A 15,071-nucleotide genomic window follows, 5' to 3' on the forward strand; every position below is an offset into this window, starting at 1 on the left:
CTGCAAAGTAGCCACAGTGAGAAATAGAAACATGAATATTAACTTGGCAGGTTTATTTTTAAACTGTCTGCCTGAAAAACAACCTTACCATTCCAGTATTTCCCATCTCTTATACGAATAGTAATCAAAGAATTTTCTTTATCCTGGCAGACCTGAAACGGTGAGCAAAACAGTTTATGCTTGGAACAAAGAAAAGCAATATAAGGGTTGGAGACCTGCAGTCAGGTGGTTCACTCTCAGATGTGGAGGCTGGCCAAATTTCCCTGGTGGCCTGGCCTTTTTGCCATGGTTCCACATCAGCAACCGAGCCCAACAAGTGTCAGGATAAATTCAAATAGCAGAATTGATTGCTGGGAATGATTTATGCCTGTCTGCCTCTCCTTGGGTGGGGAAGATTTGTTTAAATTTTGCCCTGCCATTTTGAGCTGGCTTCAGACATTTCTCAGTTTATTGGAAGTCTCTGCTTTTCAGATGCAGTTCTTTTCACCAATAATTTTATGCTGTGACATTTACTTTACTAGCTTGTAAAGCCACCTTACCATGAAAGTTTAAAGGAACACGGCTTTCTTAAAGTATATATCTATCAGCAGTAACAAGAAAGCTACTCTCAAATCCTACATGATGTGGGTTTTGAAATAGGAGCCCACTTGACTTTAAATTCAAGGGAAAAAATACACTTTCCTTCAACAGAGCCATTCTAAAACATAACCTTTTCAACAAGTAAGCCAAGAAGAAGCATTTGAATCCAGGTACATCTGAGCTGTTAGAACACACAGGACTTAGTTGAAATTTGCACTTCACTACAATTTATCGGTCTGGTTGCAAGCTTATGCTGCTGCTCCCTGCCCACCTTCTATTTAAAAACAAACAAAAACTTTGCAAGCTGTGATGTTGCAACATCATATTTTGGTTTCTGTGAAAATAGACTAGAATAGAATACAGTATTTACAGTTGGAAGGGAACTGCTATGATCATCTAGTCCAACTGCCTGACCACTTCAGAGCTGACCAAAAATTTAAGCATGTTGTTAAGGGCATTGCTCAAATGCCTCCTAAATGGTGACAGGAGCGGGGCATGGGCCACCGCTTTAGAAAGCCTGTTCCAGTATCTGACCACCATCTCAGTAAAGAAACCTCCCCTGGTGCAGCTTTGCACAATTGCCCTGTGCCCTGTGACTGCACACATGGGAGATCAACACTGCCCTCTCTCCTTCCCCTTCTCAGGAAGCTGTACAGAGCAATGAGGTTGGCCCTCATCCTTCTTTTCTCCAAACTAGACAAACACAGAGTACTAGACTGCTTCTCACAGGACATTTCTCCCGGCACTTTCACCAGCATTGTTGCCATTCTGCAACGCATGCAAGTACCTTCACATCCTTTTCAAACGGCGGGGCCCTGAACTGCACACATGTACCCCAGGTGAGGCTGCACCAGCTCTGAATACAGCAGGATAATCACCTTCCTTGAGAGGCTGGTGATGCTGTGTTTGATGCACCCCAGGATGGGGTTTGCCCTCTTGGCACAGTGCTGACTCACAGTGAGCCTGCTGTCAGCCAACATGCTCAAATCCCCTTCTGCTGGACTGCTTGTCAACCACTCCTCTATGGATTATCCTTGTGCACGGCGTAGATATTTTATATTTTACCACAGTTTCTTGCCTCCTGCTGATGAAAGTTGCTGAAGTTAGTGTGAATAAACACTTCAGTGCAGGGGTCATGGTAAGATGACAAATAAGACATCTTAAAATCTGTGAGGTTTAGTTAAGAAGTTCAGCTGAGAAGCATTTCAGTGTTGTTGATTTTGGTGAAATGTCTTCATTTGTTCAGGAACTTTGTTTTCACAAACACTGTGCTATTTTTATAACTCATGAAAAGCTTTTCTATATAGTCTACTCTTAATCATTTCATTATAAGTACATATAGAATTTACATCTCCCTTTATAAAATAATCCTGTGTATATAATCTGTATATTGCCATCAGGAATTCATGTGTACCTAACACTTCTTTTCTGATATATAATGTAAAAAATAAGGGGCCTTATTTCTTCTTTCACTGGTATCAATCTTTTTATGTTATGAAATGTCATATAAATTGAAAAAGAAGGCCTCATTTTTCGAAGGACTTTCTTCCTGAGACAAAACAAAGACAACATTGCCCTTGTCTTGATATCCCCCAGTGTGCCATGGTTAAAGTATTTTCATTGTCTAGGCCATAAAGTTTATTTTAAAGCACGTCTATTTTAATTCATGTCCCCTTATAATTCATTGTCTAAATTCTCAGCACAGATGTATAATCATTATTTTTATTACAGCAATATCTAGCAGGCCCTACTTACTTTGGGGCTCCATGATGCTTGATACTATGCAACCAAAAAGACAGTCCTTGCCTAGGCATTTTTTTCCAAATACATAAGTATAATAGGTATAAAGTGTGGATTGCAATATTCTTTTCAGTGTTTTAATTAAGTTGTTCATGCTACTTTTAAGATAATCAAAAGCCTGTCTGATAATTTCTTCTCAGAGTAAAATTCTGTTTTTCTGAGCAGAAAGAATTACTCTGTTCCTGATAACTAAAGGTCTTTTCTGCTCTGTATGCTAAACTGCACCATCTGATGTTGGTGCATGGCAATTGAAAGCTGCAAAAACTGCCCACATGTATCCAAAGGCCAGATTTTTTCCTGAAGAGTTAACACAAGAGATTCTTCAAAATCTGTTTGTATTTCAGTGATATTTGTGGTATTGCAAGGCAATGGTGCAACGTATTCTGTGACCAGTCAACAGCACAGCCTTGGCTACCAGCAGTGTGTAAGCTCACTGATGTATTTTTCAGCCATTTGAGCCTTAACAGCCTTGACATGCCTTGGAGAGCTGGAACAGCAGCTCTGATAGCCTTGCAATACACCTGGAATTGCCTGGGAAAAGGAAACTGATGAGCATTGCATGATCTTCCTCAGAAATTGCCCTTTGCTGATTTTTTGAGAGTCCATTGGAGAAATGAGTCAGCTGCTTCATTCTCTCCTAAAGCCTGTATGGAGGGACTTCCTGTGTAGACCTCATTCAGAGAGAGACTCCCTTTGCAGGTGTTAAATGCTAAAGCCATACAGGAGTGGTTGCTGCTGCTTCTAACATTGCAGAGACCAAATCCAAGAAGATAAAGGGAGTCAAAGCAGCAAGTGAAAGATATGGGAAGGAAGCCAAAGAGGCAACTGGAATAAAACACAGGAAGGAAGTAGTGAAGGAAGGCAGAGGTAGGGGGAGAGGAAGGAAGAATAGAGCTGGAAACACAGGGGCAGAAATAGCAGCTGTAATTGATTTTTAGCCAGAAAGGAGATGCAGCTCTTAGTACAGAAGATATATACACAGTCACTGTGCTGTATAAATAAGAGAATTAAGCAGGTACTAATATTCACATCCTTTACCATTTTTTCTGCTAAGAAGGAATGTGGCAAATAAAGTTTAGAAAAAGCGACTTAAAATATTTCTGTGTCAGCGCAGCAAGCATCACTCAGTAGAAAACTGAAGTAATCCTACATGAATAAGTAGTCTTTAAAAGAGGATCAAAGTGGGAGAGAGAGAAACAAAAGGGATGAAACAGTCACAATTATGTTTCATCAAATTTCTTTTCTATGCCTCTACATGTAGTTACTTTTGTGTTCCTTGTGTGTAACTACAAGTTTACAGCTGCTCTCTTGATGTTCAATAAAAATTGTTGCTAAGCTTTCCTAAAAGCTACAGGGAACTTTCTGGTACAAAAGCATCTGATGAACTTTTGAATGGCAGGTAATGCCCCATTACTTGCATTGTTTTATCAAATGAGTGGTTCCTCTGAATTCATTTTCTTCTTCTTTGAAAAAGAGATCAAGGAAGTTGCCATGTTCCAGAGGCAGGATGAAGTTAATGTATCTATTATATTGTCAGCCTGTATGACTGAGAAAATCTAAATACATGTGAGCTTGTCAAAAGTATTTTTTAAATATTTAGTCCTGTAAAACACTGGAATTAATTTTTGAAAGTATTATTATGCCAAAAAAAATTTGCCAATATGCTTATTCTGGAGTAAAGCCATGAAAATCAACAGAGAACAACAGTGTCAAATTAGTTTCAAGGCAGCATGAGAGAAGAATGGAAAAGTAATGAAAGAGACCCTCCAAGTTTTGCTTCCAAAGAGGAGGACCCTTTTCTATTCCTTCAAGATGAAATTAAAACAGATGCACAGTAAGAAATACATATTAAAGCAGAGCCAGTCTGTTGTACATTCATTGAAAAAACAAGCACAGGTGTATTTAGGGATCACTCTAACCTTAGCACTTCGTGTGTGTGGCACCCCAGCAGGACACTGGGTTGTGCTAGATGTGTGGCAGAACCCAGGAACTGACCAGGGCATCAGCCGGAGTCGACACCTGGCTCAGTGCGCTGATGTTGGATTTAATGTCTCTACAGCTCTGCAGTGTGAAATGCTGGCACATGGAGCACCCTCCTGGCCAGGGCCAAACTCAGCTTACCAGACAGGCTGGAGGCAATGTGCTGTCGGCTGCTCTTCTTTGCGGCATCATAGGAACCAGCCCAGTGTACTGGTGCTTGCTGGTGGACATGCTGGCAGAAAGAAGCTCCCTTGCTGGGGTGAGGAGCATTGTGGCACAGGGGATGCAGGCTCCTGGTGCCAGCAGTGCTGTCAGAAGCAGGATGGTGAGACCCAGCCAGCTGCCTGCACTTCCACAGCCATCTGTCCTGCTCCTGCACAGCTGGAGCGGCCAGGAGTTAGTACTCCACGCTGGGAGAGATATAGGTCTTGCTGTGCTACCTTAAATTGAATTTAAAAATAAAAAAATAAAGTCTGCCTTGTGCTTAACTGCATGCCTTAAATGGGGAATTTTAATAATGAGCCAACAGCAGCAGTTTGGAGTATCTTACTGAGGAAAAGGTCACTGTGCCCATAAGTTATCCCAGCATTTGATCAGTGAACTCTTTTCCAAAGACTTTAAGTCTCATTATTCACTGCTTATAAAGTCACTTGAGATATAATAAGTCTTTTTATAGTAATGAAAGAACTCCCACAATTAGCCAGAAGGCAGCCATCTATCTTTTTAAACTACTCAGTTCAGAGGAGACCAGGAATGTCTGTATGTGGATGAATTGTTATGACAGTGATAAGTGTAACATTCATGTGGCGATGCCAGCCGTGACCGAGTTCATGGAAGAGTGGGGTTTTTTTAGAAGTGAAAGTTTTCTGTTAGTGAAACATAGAGTATGACTCCCTGGAAAGGAAAAAAGTGACTATACGTTATTTAGAGTCCTAAAATCTGCCATTCAGCCTCTTCCATTATTCTTTGGGAACTGCAGATGATTAAAGAATGTAATTAATTTGATCTCCTAAAACTTTAATGGCAATTACCTTCTGAAGAACCTCTTCTCTGAGAAAAGTACATACACCTCCTGTAAAAGAAATTGGAGAGTGAGCTTGTGGTAGAGCAGAGACACCATGAAGTTCACAGGAGACTACAGCATTCAGTGCAAAGGCTTAGAGATAAAAGGTGGTTGTTCTGAGCACACACTGGCCTTTGACGGTATTTTTCCCCACCATCAAAGGATTGCTGTATGTGGTAGATCTCATGAGAGATTTATTTAATGTCCTATCCCCAAAGAGAAAAAGTTTGCAATGATTAATGTAATAAATGATGTTCTAATTATATCAAGATGTAACACAACGTATTTTATGCATGCCACAGCTAGTTTAGTCTTTATTGCCCTCAGGCAGAATCTTAATATCATCAGAAAAACTGTTTGTCAATATTAAAAGCAATTTGCATAGTAAATACACCCCAGCCTTGCAACATTACCATCTGGGTTAGCTGAGCATTCGTGTTGGTACCAGGAGGTGCTGGTGAAGGCAGGCCTCATGCGTGTTCAGCTCTCCAGCTGTCACCCTGGGAGGATGACAAGTGCCAGCGTTCCCAGCCTGTGGGGAGGGGACTGGTTCAGTGAGAGGGCAGTGGGAGGTCTTTGTAGAGAAGAGTTCAGGAAAGGAAAGATGGAAAGTTCTGGAATCAGCATGAGAGTCCTAGGGAGTAAAGAAGGGCCTGCACTGAAGGACAAAGGCAGAGTGAGAAGAGCCGACAGCTTAAGAGAGAGAACAGAGGTGGCAAAGCAAGGGAAGGAGGAATGAGGCTGGGAATACAAGCTGGAAGAGGATGCAAGAAAGATGTTGATTGCAAATAGTCACAGGTCTACAGGACAGACTGAGGGAGTTGGAAAAAGACAACTATGTCTACCAGCAGTTGTCTCCAGGCAGCTCACTCTGAAACTAATGCAGTAATTCTTGCATTTAATTTGGTGATTTCATTTCACTCAGAAGACAAATGCAGATAACACAAACCAAGAGAATTGCAGATAATAGTATATTCTCTCTTTCAAAACTTAGGTGAGTATTTTCTGAGCTGTTGCTGTACTTTCTGAGCTGAATTCTGAGCTGTTCTGATGTTGGACATCAGAACTAAAAAACTTGAAAAGATCTTTGTGAGATGTGCATTGCTCTAAAACACAGTGATGAGCTGGAGGAAATATTCTCCAGTTACACCGACTGCCAAGCCTCATGTTATGAAGTGCAGAAATGAAGCTTGCATTTTGGTTACAAATCAAAGCTGCTAACTCAGTAATGATTTAAAACTTGTTGGAACAGTGATAGTTATCCTGGAGATGTGAATTGTAGCAACCAAGTGTTTTTTTTAAGAGATGTCCCAAGGTGAGGGTCCAGATCTACAAAGAGTCTTTAGGTATGGAAATGTCCCGTACAGTGTTGATTGAAATGCTCACAGGCATTTCTAGTGAATGATCACTGTACCTCACACAGCCAGCTGGAAGCAGGCTATAGGCATGCATCTAAAACACAATCCATTTCCTTTACTCAATACCATAAATGCAATTAGGTAGTCAATACATTTGGGATTTAAAACCCTAAACCTCCTCCTGAAGGTGGGAGGGATCTTCAGTGATTGCTTTGCTTAAAACAGACTTAAGTGTTTTTCCAAAACATGGAACATGATTCTGCACACAGAATTTTGGGAGATGCTTCTACCAGTGGTTTTGTTTTATTTAGAGATGACTGGGTAGAGAAGGCAAAATCATGGAGAAGAAAGATATTGAGTTTCTATTTGTTGGAGAACCAAAGCTGTACAAGCACATCCGTATTGGTTATCTTGCTCTCTAGTTTGCTGTAACTGCAGATGTGATGAGAACTATTTGTCCATTCCCTGTACATCTACCTGGGACATTTTTTCCATTCCAGTTTAAAAACCTTTTGAATTCGCTAGGATAGCTTGTTAAGCAATACTTCCAGGCAGTGTCCAGGTCTGTGCCAGGGTCTTTTGGGAATGTGTCATGTCCTTCGTAGAGAGAAGCTGTAGTTTTCAGACCTGCCACAGATACAGTTTTCTCAGTGAACGACTCCAACAAAATGAAGCATCATCTTGAGGTCACTTGAAAGGAGGGTGCTTTTCTTCTGACAACTGCTGTTTAAATGATCAAAATTGCCAAGAAGTCACTGGGTTGCCTCCCTCTGAGAGGAAATTTTGTAGAGTGGAAATAGGTATATTTTTATACTTTTCCAGTTTCTGTAGCATTTATTTTGTCTTGCTTAGATAAAGTCTTGCCCATAGGCTTTTCAGCCACAGTAGATTTCTGCTAAATACTGGGAAATAGAAGTGGTGTGCTAGTTATACACGGAGATACACAGAAGGCTGCAGTACTGGGCGTCGCCTCAGCCTACCCAGTATTGTTGAACCAACTACACAAACCAGCTATCAAACAGCACAAACCTCAACTCTCCAGGTAAGAGAGATGTAATTCTTGTTGTGAGCCTGTGGTTTAGCTTGAGGGAAGTACCCAGAGCCTGCATGTTCAGCAGCTTGTATAGCTTTTAGGAGGGATGACAAGATTTCACAGTCAGGCCAGCAAAGGATCAAATTGAAGCAAGAGTCACTTAACTCATCTGGCCAGGGAAGAGGAAGTGTCATTAACCAGCATAATAAAAGCTGTCCCTTTACTGAATTTGTGTGAACCCTGACTGAGATAGTGGTGTTGGATAATGGCTGAATTTGCTAGCTTTCAGATTAACTTGCTGAGGAAATGCAGCTTAGTACTAAACTGTAACCTAAAATGTCTGTGTGTCAAATGCCCCTTCTGTAGATGAACTATCGCATTCGTGTTAGCAAAGACTCACGGTGTCCTCTCTGGCATGTGTGTCAATGGGAGCTCACATGTGCCTCACAGCTGTTGGACCTCAGCAGTGGAAGTTTTCTAAAGTCTCTATATGCCAAAAGCTGTAAGTCTGGTAGGAAGGCGGTATGTTTTTGTTCTTTTTGCTCTGTTGCGTGAAGTTAGGAAGGGCTCAAATTCCTGTCTTAAAGAAGGACTGGTCAAACTTAAGGACAGTGTTTGATCTTTGTGCCACTCTGCTGTCCAAGGATGTACCCAGGGAATGGTAGCCTGGGTGTGTTTAGGGTGAGAGACTGAAGGTGAAGAGACTGCTGTGATGAGAGCAGATTTAGCACCTGTCAGGTCAGGGGCATCTTCTGCATGGGTATTGAAATCTCCTAGGACAGTGAGCCTTGTGTGAACTCCATCATCATGTCAGACAGCATCTCTGTCATTTCGCTAGGAAAGCTGTGTGTCTAGACACCTCTGCTCTTGCAGAACACTTCAGTTATTCTTCCCATTGCCTTTACTGAATAAATTAAGCGTCTCAAAGGATTTTACTTCAGCAGAGCTGATCTTAAACTTGCAGATGCCAGATATTTGCTGAGGGTAGGAGGTTATCTCATGAGCTGCTAATGCAACACCTTTTGTGATGATTGCATTCACATGACTATACATACTTTTCCCCTTTTTTTTTTTGCACTATTTTCCTTTTTTCCTTTTTTTCTTAATATGGGAAAAGTAAAGACTATAGGAAACATATCAACATTTCTGGCTCTTTTGTTTCAAAAATTATGGCCAGCATTAAATGATTAAAAACAGAAAAGAGTTAGAAGACAGACAAGGCAGTTTAAATTTTCAGTCACAGGCACTTAAATCCTGGAAGCAGTCTTCATCAAAGGTCTGATTTTTCTTCACCTTTTTTTTTAGAACTCAGAACATGAGGATAACCTAACAACCATTTGTCTACATTTTTCATAGTCACTGTTTTGTTATTTAGTCCTGTCCTTACTTCTCTGCTGTCCAGCTCTGAGTGGGAATAAGCCTGTGTGCACTGGTGCTGGCATCAGAAGTGGCAGCTGGCCCATGTCAGTTGATGTTTGCATGGAAGACAAAGCCCATTTCCTTGTTTATCTTCTGATGCTGATGAAGTTTTGCATGTGTCTGGGTTTAGAGCAAGAATCCAAAGGGGATGGCAGGGATCCAGGCAGTGGCCACTAGTCACTCTGGGGGAGATGTTGACAAGTGGCCCAGACTTTGCACTGTGTCCAATAGCCTGGACTAGGGAGACAGCATTCATTAAACAAAAGCTTAATCAAAGAGGGCAGGAGGATGGTTTACATAAGAAAAGATATATTCTTTACTTAGCATTCACAACTTGCTTGTGGATTAATTAGCCCATCTGCTACAACAAATGTATTCCCTTGTCTTTGTGTTGACTGTTAGAAGTGACTGATTTCTCTATCCGATTAAAATAGTACCCTGGATTCCACTGAAAGTAACCTTACCAGGAAAGGAATTTATTTAATCATCCACTAAGAACCTGTAAATGGCTTGCTATAAATAAGTGCTCAGCTGTCTTCAACTCCCAGGGTAACTATATGTGAGTGTTAAGTTGGGGGATAATGCAGGGGGAAGAAAATCCTTAAAGAAACCTGCACGGAGTTTCCAACCCCATCTGTAGTACTGGCTCTAAGTTTTTTTAAAAAATCTCTCTTCTCAGCCCCAAGTGGGCAGGACAGCTGCCAGCATAGAGTAATTCAGCTATAGATTTTCTTCTGAGAAAGGAGGCATTTGTAAATTAGGTGACCTTTATGCAGATAGACAAAGTGTGTTGATGAACTTCAAGTGACAATTTAAACAAGTATTGGGTCCAATGTGCTTGTATTTCATAAGAAACCAAATAAAGGAGAGAATGTGTTTAAAGTCATCAAATTAAATAAGCATTTAAATGAAAATAGAGGTCAGCCATAGGTTCCCAGGATAAATGAAAATGTGTATCTTTTGTGATTTTTCACATTCATGTGATTTTAAAATATTATTATCCTTTAGAAATAAAATTTGCATGTAAATGGCATTATTGTGAATTTATATCTATTTCTTCAGAATAAGTTATAAGCATTCACTGATGTGAATAGACAGAGCTTCTGGTTTTCAAAAAAAATGGGGTTTGTATGCTACCCAAACATCTTTTAGATTTGCTGATGTGGATCTGTAATAAAATGGTTATCTTGTGCCAAAATCCATGTGGTTCAGCTGGGATACAGAAGGATTGTGTGTTTTATACTTGAACAGAGGAAAAAATTGATACATTGCTATGAGGTATTTATTCCCAAGCATTTACTTTTAGGAGAAACACCATATAGTTATCTGAAGCTTAAGAAGTATTGAAAGGGACTGGGGAGTCATGAAAGTAATTTTTCTGTTCGTAGGGCCTTAGAAATGAGAGTGCCTCAGACAGCCTTTAGGACACTCTTGTTACAAAAATCACAGAAACTGAGAAATTGTGTCCTTGATAGGATCTGAGTTTGAAACAAGACTGAAGCAGAGACTGGAATTGAAGAGTGGCTAGAAGACCGAGGCTTGAAGCTTTATCTCTAATTGCCTCCATTAGATGGGGCTGAATCTGAGCACCCTGGCAGTGTGACTTGTGTTATCAAGAGAGGGTTTGCAGAAGCTCTCTCCTTGGGGAAATTTCTTTGGTTTTCTTATAATTTGTTCTTTGACTGCTCTGGCTCTTCGTCTTAGATACCACTGATATTTTTTCCATGTAAATTAGATTATAATTAGGTTATAATTTTATGGATGATAATTTAAATGATAAAATTATAACATTAAATCTTAATATTTTTGGCTTCGGTTATCAGACAGACCATAGATATGCACTGAACTTAGATGACCAAGCTAGCTGCCTTTTGAATTACCTGGTCACAGTCTAGGCTGCAGTGGTGTGGTACTTTTGGGTGTCCCAGGCATTCAGCACAAGGAGTTTGAGCTTTTATATGTATAGAAATGTGTTCAAAATTTGTAGGCTTCTCATCACTGCATCCAGCATCAGGGCTAGCTAGAAAGATCAGCTGACGCTTGCATTGGTGGCTACATTACAGTGTGGTTATTTTGCATGTCCTCGTGAGTGACGTGGGCATGAAAGTGCTGATTCTTTGGAAGTTAAGTCAGAGGAAAAAGATGATGCTACTTTGTACTTGAGCACATACTCTGGAAATGTATTGAGTTGATATATACATTAAATTAATGGTCAGCAGTATCCTAGCCATGCACATAAATATGACAGGACTATGGCTGCACAAGTAGCTTCAAAATATTACTGAAGGCTACGGAGTTACTGAGGCTCTTTTGAGTTTGCTGACATTGTTTTTGTTTGCCTTCTTCCTTTTTGACTAGAAATTTCCAAGAATTTCTTGAACGAAGGAGTGATGTGGCAAAGAAATTTTCATTTCAACCAGTGTTTGCAAACACTGGGGTAAAGTCAGTTATGAGGTCTGTCCCATTTCTGGGACGGGTTTAGACTTAGTTCATTAAGGCTTATGAAGTTTTATGTCTCATTGTCTATACAACAAAGAAAATTTGAGCATGACCTTGCAGCAGAATGCTATTTCTGATTTGCCACCAGTGTAGAAGTTTTCCCAGGAATATAAATTTTAATCAGGTTTGGTACCTTCAGATAGTCATATTTCTTACTAGAAAACCCTATCTTTCTACCCCAGCACAGGATCATCTCATTTTCACAGTAGCTCACAACAGTTAGGTCCTATGTAGCAGTCAGCAGTGCTCTGGAGAAGGTGGAACAGTATTTTCTGTGTAAGGATGAACAACCCTGTGTTCAAGGGCTTAGATACTGACTGCCATTGACCAATTAGCCTTCACATTTTGTAGTGGGCTGATGCTTGCAAATCTTGCCCCAAACACCTGAATTAGTATAAATTTAGCATAATCCAACCTTGAGGTTACATTTTTTAATACCCTAAGGCCTCATCTAGACCAGGAAAAATTTGCTGCTTTGCCTGTAGCAGAGAGAAATCTTGGCACAGTCTTTTAGTTTTGCCAAGCTATGCTGCATTTGCAACGTAATTTTCTCTGGTTGATTATTTGTCTGTTCATAGCAAATTATTTATTGAGTTCTCTTTCCTTGAAAGAGCAGCAGCTGACTGTGCTAGTCAAATCTTCCTATCTTCAGTCTTAATGGTTGTATAATAGCCATAGCAGATAAGTGACAAAACATCAAAAATTGTCCTTGTTTCTTTTTAGATATCAGAGACGTGTCTATTGACATCTGCATTAGTAACAATGCTAGCCAGAAATCCTTTAAAGCAATTGCATGCCACAGAAAATGCTGAAATTCAAAATTAAAGGCACCTCTCCTATTTTAGTTGTATTTTACAAAGTTAATAAAACAGGATAAGAGAAATAATTTTAAATTACTTTCTAAATACTGTAGTTTCTTTGCTGTGTTTGGATTTCATTGGGTGGAACAGTTATGGAAGAGTTCAAACCATTTATAATTTCTGGCAAAGATTAAAGAACTTATTTCTGCTCCCAGCTATATATTCTCTCTTGCATGGATACCAAAATAAGATCATCAATGTCATCAGATGGCTTGATGTAGTGCACAAATAATTCATCCCCCTGTATCTTACACCCATGTTTTTATGCTGCCTTTTCTCTAACCTTTGCCATATTCTTCTCTTTTCTCTAGGTCAATGGGAAGGACCTGTCCAAGGCCACTCATGAAGAAGCAGTGGAAGCTTTCCGCAATGCCAAGGAGCCCATTGTAGTTCAGGTTTTACGACGAGCCCCAGCTACCAAAGCTCACAGTAGCTCTCAGGATGTTCGGCTTATGGATGCCAGCACTCAGACTGACATCACTTTTGAGCACATTATGGCTCTGGCCAAACTAAGGCCTTCCACACCACCAGTTCCTGATATCTGCCCTTTTCTACTTTCAGACAGGTGTGGTTTATCTTTTTCTGCGGTTTACCTGTGGGATTGAGGCATTGCAGTGATGGTCTTCTAGCCTTCTCCTGAAAAAGTCTCAGGAACACTTTAAATAAATAATAAATGTTGTTGATAACCACTATCCCATTCAGGCTTCAATGGTAGCTTTCCTAAACTCTGCTTGTAAATTAGGGCTACAGGAAGGAATCTCAGGCATGTTTACTTTGTGTTCACATGTCTGTTCATTCAAAGCTAAGTCCTAGTCAAGAAGAAAAACACTTCTGTATTCCAAAGTACAAAAAAGGCTTCTTCAGACCTAGAAAGAGCTTGTCTTGTTTTCTGTTCTTCCAAATTTCTCACCAAAAAATCAAGGAAACAAGTGATTTAATATAAGGGTTCCCTTATCAAAAGCAAAACAATTGCAAAAATATAGAGATCAGAAAGTACCATTTCATTTTTCATATGACAAAGTATATTAATTAAATTATCCCTCTTTGGAACTGAATTGGATGCAAACCTCAGCAGGTGGTGCTTATACATAAGTAGGGTGTAGGGTTCTTCCTCTTTTGACTCCACCTCAAAAATAACATCATGCAGTGGGTGACCTCAGGTGACCCTACCGACCCTCTGCAGCTTGCTAAACTGTGATAGCCCTAGAGCTTTTCCACTGATTTGCTGGCATGGTGTGCATCTCTGCAGAATTGATGCTAATGCAGAACATGCCACTTTTGACTTTAATGTAGGTCCATTTTTAGAAGTTCTAGGTTAGATGGATTGGGCTTACCACTGACTGCAGCACTACAAGGAACAGCATACCTGTATTTCTGAGTTTTTACTGGGTATTTCTAAACTGCGGGCTAATATGATTGAAGTTCCCCTGCCCTCAGCATGGGGAAGAGTTTTCAACCTCTGCTAAGATAGATCTGCATTGGGTGCTTCATGGTTGGGATCCAGCTTTGCATCTAAAGCTGTTGCAAAGACCTCATTCTTTGTGTTCCAATCCCATTTAACAGTACAGTTTACTGACATTTGTAACTGTGCAGTTGCTCAAGTTCACTTCACCACCCTGTTACCACTTTAACAAAGGATAATGCAAGTTATTTTATGCAAATTCTTGCACAGTTTGTGAGCCTGATATGGCCTGTAGATTTTGGATGTTCAAGACTATGACCAGATAATTAGTGAGTTGCCCTCAGCCATGGCACAGCACCTGAATCTGGAATTAGGTACCTTTATGAGTAAGGAATCAAAAAGTGTTAAAATGAAGCAGTTTTGCCCAAACCAGACCCTTTTAAGAAATCACCCTGTGTAAATCTGACAAAAGATGAACCCAGCAGAATGAACTCAGCCAGAGCATAAGCTTTTGCAAAGAAAACAGCCTGTGCTGCTTCTTGATACAGTTCCTTTCAAGCTGTCAGGCCATTCAGAGTAGCACTCCTTAGATGAAAACTACAAAGTGGGGCTGGGTTGGCAGGGGGCGCGGGGGGTTTGAGGGTGGGGGGGTGAGGTGGGCTTATCACCTTTTAATTTAAGAAAACCCTATTGTCTCATCTACTGTTGTTGTACTGCTTTGTTCCACATAGCTGCCATTCTCTTCACCCAGTGGAGCATGAATTTTATGAAGGTAATGAGTATCTTTCCAGCCTGCCTGCTGATGCAGATAGAGCAGAGGACTTTGAGTATGAGGTAAGATCATGGGCACACTTCAGCCTCTCTTTCTGTTATTACAGATATGGCATTTACACAGCTGATAGCAGGCTCCTCTGAGAAAAAGAATAGTGGGGAATACTTCTTAAAAATCATCACAAAAGCCTGTTTTGTGTTATACCTGTGCAATGTCACAGGATTTACTAGGGTTAGGCTAAAGATGTGAAATATGAAAGCAGAATTCTGCAGTGGGTGACTACATACTAGTCTAGGAAGCTTGTTA

General features: G+C 40.4%; 1 protein-coding gene across 1 annotated transcript in view; it reads left to right on the plus strand.

The window, feature by feature from the left end:
* Positions 1–15,071, plus strand: part of PDZRN4 (PDZ domain containing ring finger 4) — a 233,495-nt gene that overhangs the window by 177,878 nt on the left and 40,546 nt on the right. The window contains 2 exon segments of the mRNA XM_039570943.1: positions 12,903–13,156; positions 14,725–14,827. Coding sequence (XP_039426877.1) covers positions 12,903–13,156; positions 14,725–14,827 — 357 coding nt within the window.

Source organism: Corvus cornix, chromosome 1A (assembly GCF_000738735.6).
Source record: "Corvus cornix cornix isolate S_Up_H32 chromosome 1A, ASM73873v5, whole genome shotgun sequence".
In the NCBI taxonomy this organism is placed as follows: domain Eukaryota; kingdom Metazoa; phylum Chordata; class Aves; order Passeriformes; family Corvidae; genus Corvus; species Corvus cornix.